General features: G+C 39.6%; 1 protein-coding gene across 2 annotated transcripts in view; it reads left to right on the top strand.

The window, feature by feature from the left end:
- kcnj6 (potassium inwardly rectifying channel subfamily J member 6) overlaps positions 1 to 20587 on the top strand; it is a 29477-nt gene extending 8890 nt beyond the window's left edge. For both annotated transcript variants that reach the window (XM_036142835.1, XM_036142834.1), the window contains exons 3-4: positions 11897 to 12817; positions 19161 to 20587. In XM_036142835.1, the coding sequence (XP_035998728.1) occupies positions 11920 to 12817; positions 19161 to 19513 (1251 nt within the window). In that variant the 5' untranslated portion in view covers positions 11897 to 11919 and the 3' untranslated portion in view covers positions 19514 to 20587. The remainder of the gene's footprint in view (positions 1 to 11896; positions 12818 to 19160) is intronic.
- Positions 20588 to 21782: the final 1195 nt, after the last annotated feature.

Genomic DNA, 21782 nt, shown 5'->3' with positions numbered 1-21782 from the left:
TTGATCAATTTTTTTCAATTCAATTAAATTTCATTTATATAGCGCCAATTCATGAAACATCTCATCTCAAGGCACTTTCCAAAGTCAAATTCAATCAGATTATACAGATTGGTAAAAAAAAAATTCTTAGCATTGATGGGAAAACTATATTATAAACTATACTTAAGAGCGTGCGCACTGCCACGAGTTTGATTGGGTGAATGTGGCTTTAGTATAAAGCGCCTGACAGGTCAGAATGACAAGAAGAGCACTATATAAATTTAGTCCATTTACCATATCGGTGTTCTGTGCAACGAAAAGCTAAAAAAAAAAACGGCGTTCAGATAAAACGAGTCAAAAGAAATTGATTGAAAAAAGTTTCCATCAGTTCTCATACATTTATACTGCTTTGCATGGTGATTCATCACATTTAAGTGCTAACAGAGTTGTCACTATTAGTACCAAGTATCAGTACTTCTTGCGGCCTTCCTGATTCCTTAGATTTATCTACAAAAACCACCAATATCAAAGTTGGAGAGACAGAAAACTGTAGCCCTCCTAAAGAGCTTTATACCAACAAGTTGGCATCCAGTGGATGATTATCCGATGCAACGCTCTTTTAGGTCGTAGTTTTTTCCCCGTTTTGTTTTTCAGATAATGGATTGATGAATGGATGAAGGATCGGGTTGTGCCTGTGTGGAAAGTCTAAGCTGCTTTCTGTGGTACCGTCTGCCACAGAGCGGACGTGGAGGAGCGAACCCTTCTCCCACCAGGACCTCTGAAAGCCGTCTGCAGTCACTGAGGCGTAGAACGTTTTGTCAGAGCCGTCAAACATCCTTCAGTAGAGCTCTCGCCTCTTGACAGATCGTACACAGTCCACAAATGCAGACTGAATCTCCTTAAAATAAGTTTCCCTCCAACATAAACGTCTCTAAAGACTTGTTGTGCAATTATGTCCATCAACACTTTAGAAATGTTTCAGTCATACTATTATATTTCTTATGCCATATTTTACATTTAATGGTATTTATTTGTTGTATGTTGTTGTAATTAGCATTTAACTGCTTTAAAGTGGCATTAAAATGCATTTAAAACCAATTGAAAAGGTTCTGAAGCCTTTTTTCTTAGGGAAACATCTAGTTTGATCTGGAATGAATGACAGGAATATAGTGGTGGTGGGGGGAGGGTTCACACACAGATATTATTACCTCAATGCTGGAGCAAAATGACGTGAAGTCTCCGAGGCGTCCTGGATGAGTCGCCGTTGCACTCTTGGAGTAATTTTGGTCGGTGTTTTTTTCTCCATTTGTGGATATTTGCTCTCACTGTGTTTGGCTGAAGCTAATAAGCCTGAGATTTGCTTCATAAAAGTTTCCAGATAGATTTCAGAGACATCATTTCCCATTTGTTCTTAAATTACTTTTGGTTGGGGCAGGATGTGTTGGCTTTTGGATTAATTTAGCTTTATTCTGCCAGACAGGTTTCTGCTCATATACTTTCTTGATTACATAGGTCCAATAGTGATCCAGTTTTGGGTTTTGGCTACTGACATTAAACCCAAAAAAGGTTAATTTGTGATTTAATAAGGAGGAAAATATGTTTTTATATCAGATAGTTCTTTTTTCTTCTCTTAAGAGAAATTATTATTTGAAAACTGAATGTTTTTATTTACTATGGTTATTTTTTGATCTGATATTACAATGTGTTTAATGAGGTCTCTGATTCATAATCTAATTATCTTTTGGTGCAGGCTCTACTGTGAACACACAGGCTTTAAGTTTTTGTAAATGTTGGAACACCCTGCGAGGGCAAATTTTAATTTGTGGACGAAAAAGTATAAATCTGAATCTATGAAACATGAAAGCTTTTATTTTTATTTTTTTGCCACAGTACCGTATGAAATGGGACTTAAGTCAGCTAAAGAAATGAGAACAAGTTGTGTGTTTGTGACAGACTGCTGGTAAGAAGCCCATTGAAACCAAGGTGCTCTGCTAAGTATGAAGGTAATCTTGTTCCAATAGGATTTGTGCATTGTAAGCGGGAATTTGAAGTTGTAGAGGGAGTTAACTGTAGGATTGCACAGTTAAGTACAGAGAAAATCAAATATTTAAACAAATTTAAATGTATACACTGTATGACAGTGAGAGCAGCGTTCTTCGAAGGCAGCATGGCAGTAGGCCATATTTCTGGTTGGTACAGACTGACTGAGCAGGCAGCGCCCCCTGCTGTCTTATCAAGGGTACTGCCCACAAGTCACAGATCATTTTTACCGTTGGGGCGTTTGTATCAAAAGTGAGAATGAAGGCGTAACTTGTAAAGTTGAATTTGTGACTCACAGGAGCAGATTCGTGCAGTTGTACTCGTGGATTTGTATTTGTGTTAAGGGAAAAAATATAAAAAATCTTATTTTTGAAGATTTTAATACACATGTTTGAATTTGTTTTGCACCATTTGTTTTAGATCAACTGTAGCAGAACTGAATGACAGACATTTATGATGTGCAACTCACAGAACACAATTTGTGTATTTGTACTCAAGAATTTGAAGAGGTGTAACTTTATTTTGTACAGATTTTAAAAAAATCTACAATTACAAAACACCAAAGTTACAATGCACAAATGGACCATTTGGAGCAAAACTGAGAATGTAAGAGGTTTTTGATGTGCGACTCACAGAACACAATTTGTGTACTTGTACTTAAAATTTGAACAGGTGTAAAAAAAAATTGTACTTGTAATTTTTTTTTAAAATTCTACAAATACAAAACTTAGAATTTAACTCCCTCTACAACTTCAAATTCACGCTTACAATGCACAAATCCTATTGGAACAAGATTACCTTCATAGCTACGTTGTTAAAGTATTCAGGCAACACTGGTCCATCTACTGACTTTTAAAGCATTTGTAGTTTGGCTAATCAGAGTTAGGCAATTTAACAAACAAATTATATACATTGATTTATGAAATGGATGAAGTCTGGGTGTAAATTCATGAAAAAGCAGCTAAAGTCTAAAGAACAAAGTAATTCAAAAAGCCCAAAGACATATTGGTAAAGACCTGGTTAAGATGTGTAAAGAAAACGTTGCTCTTTGGATGTAAAATGTAAAAAAACAAACAAAAAAAAACTAATTTTGAACAGTACGGTATGTGACATTGTTGATTTTTTTTATTGCTGATATGATAGACGCTGTACAGGATGTGTGCCTGCAGGCACCTATGCTAGCACTGATTACAGTGTAATTAGTTCCCAGTGTTTTCCCTTTTATTGTATCTTTGGAGCACCCTTACAGCAAGCCTCTTCCACACAGGCCTGCATTGTATTTATTTATTTATTTATTTGTATTTTATTGTATTATTTTTCATTCACAGATATTCAGCGCCATAAACAAAAAAGAAAGAAAGAAAAAAAAAAAAAGACAGATGTTCCATGAATGGCTGCTCCGTGCACACAAAGCAGATCCCGGTACATTGTTCTGGCGAAACGAGATGAAAACAGAGCAACGTTATCCAACGCCGCGGCCTCATCCCGCTTGCATTCCTGCCACACTCCGAGCCGCCGCGCGTTGCCATGGAAACCAGCGCTGCTCGAGCTGCTGATGTCCCCCCCCACCCGGTGAAAGGCGAGCGACTTCAGCAGAGCCCATTCGCTCCGGCGGTGGAGGCACCGATGGGTGGGCAGAGGAGATCCGTGCTGACCTCGGGTTCAGCTGCAGGGCCAACCTGAAGTGACCCGCTGGAAGGTGAAACTTCACCCCAGTCTCAGGTCTAACAGGCTTTCTGCAGGAATTATCCTGAATTTGGCTCCATCCATTGGCTCTAGGCAGCTCCCCTGTTCCCCGCGAAAGAAAAGCATCCTCCACCCTGTTCCGCAGCTGGAATGGTGCGTTCTGGGTAATATCCAGTGTTAATTTGCCACCACAGATATAAATGTCTGTCTAGTACAGGTAGGTCCGTTTTCGGATCACCGTCAACCTTCAGAATCCCAGGGGACGGGATGAAACCCAGTCCCGTTAAAGGGTCTGAAGGACTCTTCAGTCCTGCTGTGGCCACAGTCTTTCTGGATTTCACCTGCGTCCACCAGTAGCTTCAGGTATGTTGGTCTCCGGCTCGAAGGACCAAGTTAATGTCAGGTCTAAATACCTATAACATAATACAACACAGGGAAAGAAAGGCACAAAGACAATTAGTTTGGTTTGGCTCGCGAGGAGAGTAGGATGAGACCGTACAGTTACAATCTCCAACCCACTCTGCCGGTCTCAGCGTTCTCCTCGGTTTTATTAAGTTTGGGGCGTTTCCCTAGTTACAGGACTGAGGCTGTACTGAAGGGTGGGGGAACAGGTAGTTTACAGCCATAGTTGTCAACAAAGATACACAGCTGAGTAATCACGTTCATTCAGCACATAATCTTGTAGCTGAGTCTTCTTGTTTCAGGAAGGGAAGAAACAGAGCATCTTCTGTTTCTTTGCAGAGACATGATTAAGCTATCATGTGAGTAACATGATTATATCAGAAGCTTACATTACTACATCATAACAAGATAAGTCGGTTAATAAAGTATAAATATTAATCCCAACAGTCCGCCATGGGTCCGTCCAAAATGTTCTAATCACAGCTCCTGTTTGTTGAGGTCAACAATAAGAACACTATTTTTGGGGAGGAAAGGCGTTCCGGACCGCTGTGCCGATATCAGACAGCCTTTAACTCCGACGTCGTTATGTGATTCCAGTCAAATCCGGGCCTACAGCCAATCCGAAAATGAACTACAAAGTGCTGCTCTCCTCTCTCCGGACATTTTTGTTAATTTCCGTGAGGCGGCATATGCAAAGGATTGTGGGATTCCTTACAATATAGGACTTTGCGAGCGCCCCATGCAAAAGGAGCTATAACAGGAAGCATACAAGCTACTTTTGTTACCTCCTTCCTTACTAACTGCACTTATCATGGCCACCGATGACGCACTTCCATGTTGGCTAAAGATTTGTTACCTTTTCGGATGCAGCCCCTGTTTCCTCTGTCCTCCTCTTGGCTTGTGATTATCTGCACTTCTTTCGACTTTCTTCCAATAATAGCTTTCTTCTTGCCGCTGTGTGCCACCCATAGGTGCCGGATTTCTGGAGTGCACCATTAAAAACTGCACCGACAACACATTTTCCCACCTGAGATGTAGTCCTGACAGTAAAACCTCTTGACAGTAATACGCGCTGCAGCTCTCTTTGATGAGCCCACAGTTGTCACATTCAGGATGTTACGTAAATGTAAAATCGTAGAGAGGTTTAAAATGGGGAGAGAAACTTTCAAATCTTTATTTAAAACACATTTTAATCCCAGATTTATATATTTTTTACAGTTGTTATTATAGCCTTCCTAGTTTTTACTTGATGGCTGTCTTATGCTGCTTACTGCATCTTCAAGCTGTATATCAATGTCTGCTCATTTATTTTGGCTGTCTTAACTGCATTTACATAATGCAGACAGTGTGGGTTTAAGGTTTAATTAGAGCGCCTCAAGAGATTGCGTGATAAATTGATGAGAAATTGTGCAAAAGGTAGACTTTTTTTTAATAAAGATTATTTTAAAAGAAAATATTCAAGGCAATAAACTCACAATGTTTCATAACCCTGATATTTAAGGGTTTAGTACCAGTTAGATAATCCTGAACATTTGCTTTTGAGCTTGAGGGTTTTGAACACTATACAGGTGCATCTGAGTGAATTAGAATATTATTGAAAAGTTAATTTATTTAAGTAACTCAATAGACTAAATTAGACACATTATACAGATTAATTACACACAGACCGGTGTCTTCAAGCCTCTGGTTCTTTTAATTAAGATGCTTTTCCATTTACAGCTAATGAAAATATAACATTTAAGGTTGGACAATTACATCAGAGCAATAAAGAAACAGAAATGTGGGCTCACTGAAAAGTATATTTGTTGAAAAACTGCATATTTAATCTGATAAACAAACCTTACAAACGTTCTAATTTACTGAAATGCAACAAATCAACTCAGACAAAATACAAGTTTTATAATAAAGGTTGGATCTTCAAAAAACTGCAAATAAAACCAGCACTAATTTAAAAAAACAAGACAAAAAAAAGCCTCTGTGGGCGATGGAGAGAAAAACAACATTCAAACGCTGCATGAGTGGATGTTGAACTTTAAACTTCTACCTTAGACAGGATTCTGAAAAACATCTATTTTCAACGAGCCTCTTGTTCCACTTAGAATAGCAGGTGTGAAAACTCTGCTTTGAGCCTGTTTTTACTCATCATTAGTACATCGCTGCTCAGTCTCTCCTGAGCAGCATTAAAATCTTAAGTGTTTTCTTTTTGGACGTGTGGGTGATGACACATTTCCCTCTGGTGTACTATTAGCTAAAGATGTTTTGTACTACTGTTGGTGAATCTGCATACTGGACTGTAAAGAAAAAAGAGATTTTTTTATTATATTGCCTTTACACATGCCTTTTTTTTTTGTGTAGCTGCCACTCAGTCTTACATTATGTTCACAGAAAGTTTGTCAAACTGAGTTTCTAACCTCTTTAAGCTTTTTTCCACCAGTGCTGTACCCATACTGGTAATTTGCTGAATCCCTTTTTGTGTACATTGTGCTTGCACGTGATTCAATTAAATGAAACAAATTACTAGTTAATTGTAAAGGGGAAATAAATGTAGTTGTGACTCAAAAGCTATAGGTTTCTTCAAAAAGTTGTGGTAGAATCTGATGACAGTGAGGCAGGAAGGATCTTATGTAGGCGTCTGTCTTTAAACAAGACAGACGCATCAGTTTCATTTAGGCCTGAGATTCTTACGGTATAACATGAGATAAACCAACATAAAAACAAGATATCCCAGAGTTTTCACACACAGAAATTAACCAGGAATGTACGATGTGATCTAATTTATTTTATTTAAAAAGAATGACAGCAGTTATTCTGACCTATCACAGTTGAAATAATCTTTTCAACTTTTAGTTTATTCTGATTTTTATACAACTTAAGAAGACTGTAGAATTAACACCTGCCTCTTTTAGTAGCAGTTTTCAGGTGCATTTACTTTACTTTATTTTTTATATTTAAAAGGGGACAGTGTACATTAATCAACATTAAAACGTACCCGAGTTAGCTAAAGAGTGCTAATTTTCATCGGTAGTCCCCCAGCCAGGTGTAAAAAAGGCAACCTTAAAAATAATCACATAATGTACAGAGTAATATTACCGTTCTGTAATAGCATGCTGATATTTGCTGGTTAATTAGTGAAGGTACTGGTGGAGTCTGGGGTCAGCAGCTTGAATAATATTGAGCCAAATGTAGTTTTAAAACAGAATTGCCATAAGCTTATTTTCCTTGTTTAACATGATTAGAAGTATTTCCAAACAACTGAATGTCGCCATCTTCAGTGCAAACACTCTGAGAAACCCTGTTATAGAAAAATGTAGCCATTTTGAAACCTTACCTTCTTAAAACCTTCTCATGGTAAATTGACGGCTAGTTTCATTAAATATGCTGCTCCATCAATGGATTTTTGCAGTCATGGGGGGACAGTCTTAGGCTACGTTCACACTGCAGCCTGAAGTGACCCAATTCCGATTTTTTTGCCCATATGCGACCTGGATCTGATCTTTTTATGACAGTCTGAACAACACAAATCTGATTTTTTTCAAATGCGACCCAGGCCACTTGGATATGTGGTCCTGAATCCGATACGTATCTGATCTTTTCAAATGCGACCTGTGTCTGTACGGCCAGGTCGCATTTATCCGACCTGTACGTCACTGATACTCGACAAACGTCACTATTCTGCGTCCTGCTATGCAGAAGCGGGAAGAAAGACGACACCCATAGGGGACTACAATGAGAAGAGCAGTCAATGGACGGAAAGCTCTGGTTAGAAAATAAATTAATGACCGCAAAATGCGCGCCAGCATTATAATCCATGTTTACTTCTGCAAACACTGAGGACGCTTGCTATGTGTGACGTCATCGCGTCCTCCAGTGCGCATGCGGGACACTTCGGTTGAACGCATTCAGTTCACACAGGAGATCACATACAAGTTGCATATATTTGGAAATGTGAACGGACATGCAAAAAAATCAGATTTCACAAAAAAATTGGAATTGAGCATCAAGACCTGCAGTGTGAACGTATCCTAAAGCTACGCGATGACGTCACACGTGTTGCCACATGTTGGCAGAAAGCATTACATATGATGGCAAGTTCACTCATATACATTAATATTAGCAGATTTACTTCATAGTATCAACTGCTGAGTCTGAAATGGCCTTGAAACGTAAAAAAGGCCAGACTAGTAGTAGGCCTCCTTCAGTCGTAATTGACTATACAATCTGTGCCCTTTGACTTTGTGGTGCTGTGGCTGGAACAGCGTCGTCTGTGACTGGCAGGTCCTGTGTGGGAGTGGCAGTCTATGCCGCACAAGGAGCAGGTGTGGCTGGTTGCAGGGGTGGATCTCTCTGTTTGTTTTCTTTCTGCTTGGCTCTTTTTTTCTCCTTCCAGGTTCTTCATCTTTCTCAGCTGTTTGTGGATCAGACAGCGGCAGCTGCTGCGGTCGGCTGCTGCGTCTTATCATCTCCCCGTGTCGATGTCCAGAGCTTTCATGTCACGCTTGCAGACATCTTTGTATCGCAGCTAGGGACGGCCTCGGGGTCTTTTGCCGGTGGCGAGTTCTCCATAAAAGATGTCCGTGGGGATTCCAGCATCCTCCATGTGGCGCACGTGGCCGATCCAGTGCATTCTGCATTGCTTGAGCAGAATGTACATGGTGGGGAGGCCAGGGAAGATGTCGCATTTGGAAAATGTTCAGTTTCATTTCTTGTTTGGCGCAGATTCTCCAAGTTTCACTGCCGTACAGTAGGGTGCTGCTGATGCAGGTGTTATACGCTGCCATCTTAGCTTGTAGTGGTCAGCTTAGGGTTCTCCTGGACATGTATGGTCAGCCGTCCCAGAGTCTTTGCAGCTTTACCTATGCATTTGTTGATTTCGGTGTCTAAAGACAGGTTGCCGGCGACGGTCAGGCCTAGGTAGGTGAACTGGTGGACCACTTCCAGCTGGTAGTTGTAAGTGGTGATGACGGGTGGGGTGTCCACGTCCTGGCCCATCACATTTGTCTTCTTCAGGCTGATGGTGAACCCCGAAGTCCCGGCATGCTTGAAGAATCTATCAACCAGGCGCTGTAATTCTTGCTCGGTGTGTGCGGTGACAGCTGCGTCGTCGGCGGAGAGCGTCTCTCTGACGTCTCTCTGAGCCTCGAGATGTCGTACAGGTTTCCGTCTGATCTTGTGTGCGTTTACACTCCTTCTGTTGAGGTCTCAAAGGCGTGTCTCGGCAGGAGGGAGAAGAGAATGCCGAAGAGTGCCGGAGCAAGGACGCAGCCTTGCTTGACGGCGCTTGTGATGCTGAAAGGTTCGGACTTGCTGCCCTCATGCTGAAAGGGTTGCCTTCATGTCGTCATGCAGGATAATTACTGAAAAGTGTCAGCAAACATCAGTGTTGTAATCAAGTTACTATGCCTCGAGTCCGAGTCCAGGTTCGAGTCTCCAGTGTTCAAGTCCGAGTCAAGTCCAAGTCATTAAAAAAAAATCAGAGTCGAGTCCGAGTCGAGTCCACTACTCATCCGAGTTAAGTCCGAGTCGACTATTGATCCAAGTTCGCGCACCGCCGCGGCTCCGGCCGGCCGCCACCGCAGATGCTGTCACGCATTTTCCTCGCCCGTCCACCGGGCGATTCCCACAAACGCGTTCGGCAGCGTTCCCACATGACTAACAACAAATCTGGTGCAGATCGGTCGATGCAGCGAGGAGATACAGCCGTTGGACAATGATAATGCATTTGGCCACCGGACCGGACTAAATTGTTCGGCGGGCCGGAAAATTTATACCGATTCCTGGACGGTGACTACAAACAGAAAAAAAACGGCCCATGACGCCATGAACGCCAAGCAGGAGAAAAACAACGACTCACCTTTCTATCAACTCGGCCCGTTTTCCAGTCTTAATAAGACCTCGACACTCAATCCATTGTTTGAGCTGAACGTTGGTATGTTGTTCCCAGTGGCGGCTGGTGAAAAAAAATCTTGGTGGGGCTGGCCAATAGATTTCCCTGACTAACCCAGTACATGCATTTAAATTAAAAGTCGGAAAATTACTACGATTCCACAATAAGCATTTAATTAATAAAAAAAACATGGTTTACAAAGGATTATTTTGGTGTTTTTGTCTTATTAATCCTTTTCACAGACTCATGCCAGAGGGTTTGCATACATTGTACATGTACGTATATTATTACAAAACAAACGTTTACGTCTTGACTTTAATATGTATCCTAATTTGTTATTTATATAATGATTTAAGTAGAACAATGACTAGTGCAAAATTAAGTTGTATTTACCGGAGATGAAGTGTAGACTGCAAATTCTGTCTTAGTATGATGGCTGCCACAGTCGATTGGCATCCTGCATCCTTTTCATTGAAATGATCCATTTCTTTCTTATTTCTTTGTCCTTCGGTAAACGAAACAAACGTACATCCGACGATTTGGAATGCTTCTGTGTGCAACCGGGAGCACAACAAGTCGTAGGCATTGTTTAGATTCCAAAAATAAACTAAAAGTACGCTCTAATTCACCCGTTTTGTCACGCTGGTAAGCGAAAACAGTGCTGTGTTTGCCGACCACCGTTACCCGGATGTAGCGCGGATGTAGCTCGTGACGTCACGCGTGAAGTGCACCTATCACTGTGCAGCTAGGGCTACTACTCCAGGAGCCCAAAACCCATTCATTTTGGCGATGCTGATTGGCCAAATATTTATAAACCTTCCCTAGCAACAGTATACGATTGGTTATTTCGCTACACTTGTAGGGCTACTTCAGTCACAGCCCCAAAAGTGTAGAAGAAGAGAAATGATACGTTCTGTTGGTGGAAATGCACTGTTAAATGATAGAGTAAATCAGTAGAAGCGTTTTAATAATTCTTATTACATGTAGCCACGTACTATTAAGTAAAAACTGACATTAATAATAGTTTTAAAATCTATATATATTTTGACGTCTTCTCCCCTCCACATCTAGGGAGGGCAGCGCCCGAGCGCCCCCTATGGGCCAGCCGCCACTGGTTGTTCCACAGTTCTACCAGTAAAATGGGCGCCTGGACATCCTCTTGTGAAAGTTTAACAGCTGTAAAGTCGGTCATATCCTTGTATCTGTTGCATGTGTAACGGCTGGTTGCTACGTGCGCTCTCACACTGTTTGCCCTTCCTTAGCGGCAAGGAGCGTTGCTCATGAGATGGTGACGTCACATGCGCGGTACGCCATTTAGATATTAAAATCATACACCAAATAATATTCTAATGACATATTAAAATTATAGCCTAATGATTTAAAAAAGAAGTCGAGTCTTTTTCTCAATTTCCGAGTCAGAATGATCTGAATGTAGGAGTCCAAGTTCGAGTCATCAGTGCTCAAGTCCAAGTCAAGTCACGAGTCTCTAAATTTAGCTAATGACTCGGACTCGAGTTCGAGTCTTGGACTCGAGTCCTACAACACTGGCAAACATGAAAGGTCATGTCCTCACAGTCAAAGCCAGATGTCACTGAAACATTTGGAGCTCCACAGATTGACTAGACATTGAATGAGCAGCACCAACTGAACATCAGGGTCCAGATGCGAGAGAGAACGAGAGTTTAAAAGGCGTGATTACAGGCATTGTAAAGAAATCTGCCACAATTGACTTATAGGTTATAATATGGACATGTAGTTTGTGACTCCTCCAAAATCTACCAGCAGAAAACCCCAGGTAGTTTTGCTTTGATAATCCATCATATGTCTGGAGTAAGGTCTCTCTTGAAATGTAGGACAATCAGACCTGTTGCAGTCCTAATTCTTTCAATGTTTCTCCTCTCTTAGGCTTGAATCCACCTAAAAACCCCATGGAGCAGGATGTGGAGAGCCCGGCCGCCGTCAGGAAGCCCAAGCTGCCGAAGCAGGCCCGTGAGGACCTGCCCAAGCAGCTGGCAGAGATCGACAGAGCAAAGAGGATTCAGCGGTACGTCCAGAAAGACGGGAAGTGCAACGTCCATCACGGGAACGTCCGAGAGAGATACCGTTACCTGACGGACATCTTTACCACTCTGGTGGATCTCAAATGGCGGTTTAACCTCTTCATCTTTGTGCTGGTGTACACGGTGACGTGGCTTTTTTTCGGCCTAATGTGGTGGCTTATTGCTTATATCCGGGGCGACCTGGACCATCTAGCTGATGATCAGTGGACTCCATGTGTCAATAACCTCAATGGGTTCGTGTCAGCCTTTCTGTTCTCCATTGAGACGGAGACCACCATTGGTTATGGATACAGGGTCATCACGGACCAATGCCCCGAGGGGATACTTCTGCTTCTAGTCCAGTCAGTGCTGGGATCTATCGTCAACGCCTTCATGGTGGGCTGCATGTTTGTTAAGATCTCGCAGCCCAAGAAGCGAGCAGAGACACTAGTGTTTTCCACCAACGCTGTCATCTCGATGAGAGACGGACGGCTGTGCCTGATGTTCAGAGTCGGAGACCTCCGAAACTCGCACATCGTCGAGGCTTCGATCCGAGCCAAGCTTATCAAGTCTAAGCAGACCAAGGAGGGGGAGTTCATTCCTCTCAACCAGACGGACATAAACGTGGGTTACAACACAGGAGACGACAGGCTGTTCCTGGTGTCGCCGCTCATCATCTGCCACGAGATAAACCAGCACAGCCCCTTCTGGGAGATCTCCCAGGCTCATCTGGCCAAGGAAGACCTGGAAATTGTTGTGATCCTGGAGGGAATGGTGGAGGCCACAGGTGAGCACTCGCATTCACTGATTAGGAGCCTTTTTGGTTACTATTTGATGCATTTCAGGTTTTAAGGAACTGACTGCTGTAACACGAAAGTCTGATTATTGTTGTTGCGCCAAAGCTAACATTTTACTTTTTTGGAACAATATGTGTATGTTTTTCATATTCATGTTGGTCAATGTAAAAATTAACATTCATTGTTAAAGGCATACTATGCAACATTTTTCAGTTAATTAATGTGTTCCATACCATTTTGGATGATTAAATGAGTCATTTCAGGTCGAACAAAGGTTTTCTCGGCCGCCCTGGGGGTCTGTGGGGGAAATACCGCACTTGCAAGAGCAAGAGCTCACGGCCCGCACCCACAGAAGTCTTGCTTTACGGGGAGAACTCCATGTGTTTTTGCCCTGCCATTCACTATATGCACGCGCGAAAGCAACAACATAAACATGCAAGCATATCGAGTTTTATTTTTATTATTATTATTTTTTTTTTTTTTTTTTTTTTTTTTTTTTATGTTGGCGAGACGCTACCGCGGCAGCCGCGGCGAGGCGGCGGCGGCGGCCGCGGCTTGGCGAGGCGGTGGCGGTAGCGTCTCGCCAACATAAAAAAAAATAAAAAATAATAATAATAATAATAATAAAACGGACGAGGCGGCTGCGGCAGGGGCCGCGGCTTGGCGAGGCGGCGGCGGCGGCGGCAGCGGCGGCCGCCTCGCCAAGATAGCGCTGCGGGAAGCTTGATGTTCATACCTTCACTGTGTTAGTCATTGTTTGTACTGCCGTTTTTTCCACTTTTCGTTGCGTTCGCCTGTCTGCTAAGCTCAAAACAACCGCGCCTGGCTTGTCGGAGAAACCAGAACAGCTGAGCATCTTTACGACAGTGCACTTTTACTTTCGCCCTCTGGGGGGAGCCTCGCTGGAAAATCAACCCCGGTTGCATAGTATACCTTTAACTTTCTGGCTTTTACATCTGTCATTCATTTCTTTCACTTTGGTCTTAACCAGTGTGGGGATTGGTTGGGCTAGCATCACCAGATGCGGTAAAAATGTTTATTAGGGGCTCATATAATAATAATAATAATAATAATAATAATAATAATAATAATAATAATAATAATAATAATAATAATAATAATAATAATAATAATAATTGTTTTACATGTAAATATAAATGTTGGGAGCCTGATTAGGAGCCTTTTTGGTTACTATTTGATGCATTTCAGGTTTTAAAGAACTGACTGCCGTAACATAAAAGTCTGATTATTGTTGTTGCGCCAAAGCTAGCATTTTACTTTTTTGGAACAATATGTGTATGTTTTTCATATTCATGTTGGTCAATGTAAAAATTAACATTCATTGTTAACTTTCTGGCTTTTACATCTGTCATTAATTTCTTTCACTTTGGTCTTAACCAGTGTGGGGATTGGTTGGGCTAGCATCACCAGATGCGGTAAAAATGTTTATTAGGGGCTCATATAATAATAATAATAATAATAATAATAATAATAATAATAATAATAATAATAATAATAATAATAGTTTTACATGTAAATATAAATCTTGCTCAGGTACCACCAGGTTAAATGAAAATACAAGCCATAAAAATGAGGTTCCTATATTTATAAGATATGCCGTTTTGTCGAAGGACAGGCAAGAAACAATTGCTTGGGTCCAGTGAAGGGCAAGCAAGAGAGAAAACTGACTGGTTTCCTGCCAAATAGTAAGCCTAATCTTTTCAACTATACATTTCATTTAGAGTTGCTTATAGTAAACATCTTAGACTAATTTACCACCTTGTATGCAAAAAATCTATTCGTTTTGTCTCTTGCTCGCTCTTAATTAATGCGTAATAAACACTTATGGATGAGTTATAAAGTGTTTACAGATTAGTTAATAACATATCTATAAAAAATTATTAGCTATCTATAATGGGAGCCTTATTGTAAAGTGGTACCCATTTTTCTTCTCCATTTAAATTCATATGCCAACGGTGGCAAAACCTGAGCAAGCTGTAGCTGCTTTTGAAGTAGGTGAGCACAAAACTACAGGCTACATGGCTATATCTAAATTTATCCTCCCCAGACTCTAATAACACACTTTCACCCTCACAAACTAACAGATTGAATCATAAATTGAAATTAACTCCAACGATTTGAATGTCCTCCACTGAGAGGATCAGCCAGGAACATCTGGATAACCAGCATGAGCCATACAGCAAGCAGTAGGATAACTCCTTAAAAACTCATTATTGTTTTATATGAAACGCTCTTAAACTTCCCGATGTTGGTTTAAGATGACATGCAGAGATTTCTCTTAACTTCAGCTACAATAAGATAAAATAAAAAAAAAACATTACATAAGAACTGAGTGGCGTGTTTTGAAACAGATGCGGGCGCTTCACGGAGCATTCACTTTCCTGCAGACAGCTGTGCCAGTGAGCGCACTAATTAATGTCAAAATATGTAAATGCTGCTGGAAAAGGATATAACAGTTTACTTACCGTGGAAGAAGTGTTGTCTTTTTTTTTAAATCACAGACATTTAAAGAAACTGAATCAATTCAGTATTGTTTGAAACGTTCAGATGGTGTGTAAATGACAAGTCATGGTCACTGTTCCTTAGTTTTTTATAGAAAGGAATTGGAAACTTGATGTAGGATAAATGTTCAAACATTCGGGGTCGTTAAAATTCAGATTTATGTGTAGACTAATTGGACCCTTATTGTCCAAATAGATTTAAAATGTTATGCTCAGATGTTTGAATCTGTCTTATTTATTGTATTCTTATTCTTCCTCAGGTGTAATATAGTCTATATTTTATAGGTGAATAAAAAGATTTATGTCAAGCCAATCCTCATAAAGCTGAGATAAATTCAGGTTAGATGATCCAGCCGATGGAAAAAGACTTAAAATTACTTATTTACTGGGACGTCTCTCCAGAGGTAATCCAAATAGTTCAGAATTCAAATCAGTCTGCGTCGTTTTCCTCCTCTTGTCCGTCATCATAATCAGCCAGTGGTTTGCAGAGACCTTGACGGTTTAAAACTGTGCACCTGCTCTTTAAAGCCTACTCGAACACGTTGATGCTTTGACCTAAATGTTAACATCAGCGTGACAGCATGCTCACACTGAGATGGTGACGCTGGAGTGGAATTTCACTCTTATTCCCGATAGAAGTCCTGCCCGTCCCGTCGCTTTGTTGTTCTTCACACGTCGCCGTGAGCAAGAGTGTGTGATTCTGATTTTTATGTCCCTGCCATCCTTTTCTTAGATCACCTGCAGTTTAGCTTGTTGATCTATTTATTTATGTTGTTGTGGGTTTTGCAAAATGAATTGATATTTGTCCAAAGAAATGGAACCGTACGTCTTTGATGCACTTGTCTGCAGTCCATCTAGAGCAGAGGTGTCCAAACTTTTTGGCATGTGGGCCGAAATTCTGAAGTCAAAAGTACTCGAGGGCCAAAAAATGGATAATAATAACGATAACAATAACCCAGAAATGATGTTGTGATTCTTTTACCTGCTTCACAAAATATGATGATTTCAATTAAACAAATTATTCTGAGTTTCTGAAGGAAAAGGAAGTTAAATCACTGTAGATCCAAAGCTAAAAACGGGTTTTGCACATTTGCTTTATTAAAAGATGGTCAAGCAGTTTGCTAATTATGTTAGACTCAACTGAAAATAAAAGAAACCTGAATTATTTTTGGTCTCGCAATATGAGAACTGGATTTGGGTCGGTATTTATTTAAAAACACCTCATTTAGCTAATTTTAATAAAAATTTGATGGAAAAAAGCTTTAAATGCAGAAAAATTTGCCTCTGAGTTAAAGTCCACAGACAGATGAGGTCATATTTACTATGAAATTAAATAGAATGTAAAAACTGTGGTTATTTAAACATGAATATATTGTGTTGTACCAGATGTTTTCAGTTGTAAGATGAAAACCTGTCTGCATTAATTGTAGGCTTATAGAAAAAAAATGTTTCCATCTCCATCAGCCAAATTTTTCCAGTAGACCAAATGCAGTTGGGGGGGCCACACAGAATCAGTCCAGGAGCCACAAATGGCCCCCGGGCCGCACTTTGGACAAGCCTGATCTAGAGTATAGTATAATTTACTTCTCTGGTAAACTCCGACACTTAATTTGTACCTGGTGATGCAGTAGTGGTTTTCACAAATTTGACTCCATCTCTGTTGTTGCATAACAGTGGCTCGATAAATTAGCAGTGATTAAAATAGTTACCTCACTAATTAAAAAAAACAACAACGTTACAAACCCACATAAAAAAATAGGTAAAAGCAGTCAGTATATTATATGTAGCACACCGCAGTCAGATCAAGCTCAGTGTAAAGAATCAGGGAGAAATATTTATGTGGGAGTCAAGCTTGCTATAACTTTAGAGCATATTAGACCACATTCTATCATTTTTATACCTCTTTAAATCATTACATTATTAAATAAATACATTATTTGGCATTTTCAATCCTTTCTCCAGCCAAGTAAGACTGATGAGCTCATCTTTTTAACTTACATTAAATTACTTGATTTGTTCTTGATTTTTGAACGTTTGATTTTGTAAAGGATTTCTGTTTGTCTAAGCAAAGGATGGACAGTATTTTGTCACATCACTTACAAGGTAAAAAAAACATATAAATACAGTAATTAATCACCCTTAAACAATAAGTAGCGTGAACTCCAAACTGATAAAAAGAGGATTGTTGCTTTTGCTTTTCAAAGTATTTTCTGCTATTTTCATGGAAGGATCTATGCTTTTTTTATGTTCATAATATGACTGGACACAATTATTATACAAGCTTACATCACAGTTACCCTAATAATGTATTTTATTGTGTTTAAAAAGCCTCAGCCACTTTAGAACAATATGTATAGTATTGTTATGAATACGTGATTAAAATAAGTAACTGAAGATAGTAACAGACAAAATAAAAATTGCTTGAAAGGTACACCGTAACTAATATCACAACTGGCTAAACATTAGCCGCTAATTATGCTAACGTTAGCATAAGTTAGCGATAAGTTTGGCTTCTTTCAGGTGAATATCTTTCAGATAAATATACATTTAAACAATATAAAAATGGTTACCAGACTCTAGGTTATGTTTGGTTTAAAAGTAAAAGCATTTCAACATCTACAATTGGTTTTAGACATTTAATTTGAGTCAACATTTAGGTATTGTCCACCTGTAGCCAGATATCTGGGAAAACAAATAATTTTTTATGGGTTTTGGCCTTTTATTTACATGAAAACACAATTTTACATCATTAAAAACAATTATATCTGAAAGCTTTGGCCAAAGTGGAGATTTGGGAAAACACTGTTTTGTGTTTGCGTATGGCAAAACTGAGTTTTAGGGTTACAGCCTGATGTCACATGTGCATTTTTTGTTCTTGTTTGTTTTACAAGCCCAACTGCTCTAATATGCTAAAGGAGCAATAAGTGAGATATTTACTGTAAAAGCAACCTAAATCATTCACATTTGTTACCAGGGTCGGTTAGTAAAGCACGGGTCTATCAATGAAGGGTACAGCGTTAAAGATGAGATGTTGCTTCTTCTTCTTTTGTTGGATAAAGTCGATCTAAGTAAAAACAGGTCTACATTCAGACTTCTCATCAACATAAAACTCTCACTTTAGAACTAAGTATTTACCGAATTTAGCCTAGATATCTATAAAAGATGGATGAGGGCTAGACGATATAGAAAAAAAAACATATTGATAAAATAGAAATCACATTGATCGATATCGGTAATTATCAACAAATTCAAAATATGTCTTTTAAGTGCAGCCCCCGTTTTATGCTGTTGCTTAGTGACCTATTTTTAGATAACGAACAACAAACACAACTCTTAATTCAACCAACTTTTTACCAAAACGGCAAGTTTAAAAAAAAAATAAAAAAAGAACGCATGCTGTCTGAACTCTTTGAAGGGGGCGGAGCTTGGTGACAGAGGGTTCCTGGATCTGCGTTTGTGATTGGTTGGAAGGATGTAATATTACCCTACATGGGTAGAATGCAAAAGGAACGAAAACTGTTATTCTATTGAAGCTTTTATTGACCTTTTTTTCTATCATCGATATACGTCTATCGATCGATATATATTGTTATTGAATTATCGTCCAGCCCTACGATGGAGCCATTGTACCTTTCTTAACCAAAAAAAAATGCTTCCTTGGTTGATATGTAAAAAAAAACAAAAGATGCATTAAGATGACCTTTAGAATGATACAAGCATTCAAATATCACCATAAGGACTACTCAAACCTGGACGGGACAACACTCCTGTTATGTAGGAGAGTTTATAATCCTTGTTGTTGTGTTTCCAGGGATGACCTGCCAAGCTAGGAGCTCCTACGTCAGCAGCGAGATCAAATGGGGGTACCGCTTCATGCCCGTCCTGACGCTGGAGGACGGCTTCTATGAGGTGGACTACAACAGCTTCCATGAGATCTACGAAACCAACACGCCCGCCTGCAGTGCCAAAGAGCTCGCCGACATGGCCAACCGTGCCCGACTGCCTCTCACCTGGTCGCTAGCCAGCAAGCTGAGCCAGCAGGGGCTGCCTGAGTCCGAGCACGAGGTCCAGGGGACCAAGACCACCCCGGAGAACGAGGAGAAGAGCCAGACGGCCGAGAGAAACGGGGACATTGCCAATCTGGAGAGCGAGTCCAAAGTGTAGCGAGAACTGTACAATAAACAGTGAGCTCACTGGTTTTCGATGAGATTCCTGGACTGTAGTGTGGACCATCTGCAGGAGATGGACCCATCATGAGGACCAAGGAGCACAGTAGACCAAGTAATCCTTCACGTAGACCCACGACTTTTCAGTGATTCTCACATAGCCTGGAAAGCCAGAACCGAACATGTAGACACGAGGCCCACAGCTGGACTGAGAATCCTCTGCAACAAGTGCATGTTGTAACTATAACGTGATGTCCTCCTGACGAGATTCCCGTTATTTTTTCTAATACGACATTCCTAGGGGCATTTCCATAAGTATTTTTGTACATATTATAAGCAGTTTTGGATTCTTTGTTTTGTTGATGTGTGAATATTTAAATGATGTTTGATACTACGACCTTTAGGTTAGTTCTGTATATATTCTATGCCTTACTGTATGTATGAAGCTTTCAATAATCTTTTTTGTTTTTTTTCCAGAAATATATCTAAGCATGTATAAACAGTTCATTTATCTCGTATTCTGCACATACTGTATGACGTTAATGTTGTAAGAAAAATGTACATTTCAAATGGATGCAAGCTCTAGTTGAAACCAATGAGTAATCTTTCCCCGAATGATAAGTGTGTGTTTACGATCGAACTACACGAAGCCATGACTTGCTGTTTACAGCTGACCGACTTCAGACAACGGCCCTTTAAAACTGCATTTTGTCACTTTTTTTGCACACAGGAGACTTCTTGTTAGGTGAAGGATGTTAGCTGATTTTCTCCAGAAATCCTTCACACGTCACCTAAAATCATAGTCAATAAAAAACAGTAAATTGCTTATTATGCACCTGATGAAGTATTCTCTTTATTTTTGTTTTCTGAAAGTAATTTTGTAATTAGACTGTATATGATGGCTCTAGTCTTTGCATTTAGAAACTTAAGCTGATAGACCTTAAACCTGTTTCCTTTTTTATCGTCCACCTGGACACAACCTGATTGAGTTTCACTTCAACTACTAGTTTAAAATAATTTTGGAAAGTCTAATATTATAGCTTGTGTGGTTTCTCAGCTATTCCTTCAGTCACATAATTATAAAAAAACAAAACAAGATATTAATTAATACAGTGAGACAACTCTTAAGCAAACTTATCTCAAACCAAATAAAACACACCTCATCGTACATATTTCTAGGAGAGGTTGTATTATTATTATTATTATTAAACTGACTGCATTGCATTGTGGGGAGTGCAGAGGACAAGATAGCACTGATGGACTTCAAAACATCCACAGGTGCATCAGATGATAAAAAGAAGAAGCTTAAAATAGCTCAGAGAGAGCAGGTGTGACAGAATCAAGGGTTCACAATAGATTTCAACAAAGGCTGGGCTGTAAATCATAATGCCAACACCAGCAAAAACAAAAACATAGCTGGAGCATGCATTATATATATATATATATATATATATATATATATATATATATATATATATATATATATATATATAAATTCAATGACCTCTCCATTTATTGACATGCCTTGATAGAGCTTTAAAATAAAACTTCCTTTAATTGTAGAAGTTTGATCTCACCGTCTTTTAAACCTTTGTGTACCTTTTTTTTATTTTTTTTTTCTTTACAAAATTCAATTGAACAATTCCTATAAAACAAATTTACCCAAAGCTTTGTGTAATTTATGTTTTAGTTTTGTTTTCTCTTTAAGCTAATCAGTGTCACGAGGAAGTTTGAAAATGTAATCAGGGTCTGTTCCTGTTTCAAACGATGTGACACAAAGACCCATTTTTTTTCTTAGACACTCTTTATAATGGGAAAGACAAGAGAACTTGCCATTGTTGGTCTTTATACATCAAGAAATTGCCACAAGAAAATAGCAACTCATCTATTTACCTCTGGAGTAATAAAACATTTAAAACAACGGGAACTGTGACAAACAAGGCTGGATGAGTTTATCCAAGTTTATCTTGCCATTCAGATTCAATTTAGGAGCGATTCAATTCAATTTTATTTATAAAGTGCAATGGTAATTTTGGCCATAAACTTTAGGATGGCTCCAAAAATTGGGGGTTTTGTACCTGAGTGAATTTGTCAACATAATCTTTTGTTTTTGTTCTGGGCTTTAGTCCATTAACTTCAGCAATAAGGAAAAAAAATAGGTTATGTCTTCTTATACAAGCATGTGATTTCAATTCTATGTCTTTTGTCTGAAACCTAAATGTATTTGATTAACCTGACAAAACTTAGCCGCATTCTTTTGTAGGACA

Source organism: Fundulus heteroclitus, chromosome 11 (genome assembly GCF_011125445.2).
Source record: "Fundulus heteroclitus isolate FHET01 chromosome 11, MU-UCD_Fhet_4.1, whole genome shotgun sequence".
NCBI classification, from domain to species: Eukaryota; Metazoa; Chordata; class Actinopteri; order Cyprinodontiformes; family Fundulidae; genus Fundulus; species Fundulus heteroclitus.
This window is presented reverse-complemented; position numbering and strand designations above follow the sequence as displayed.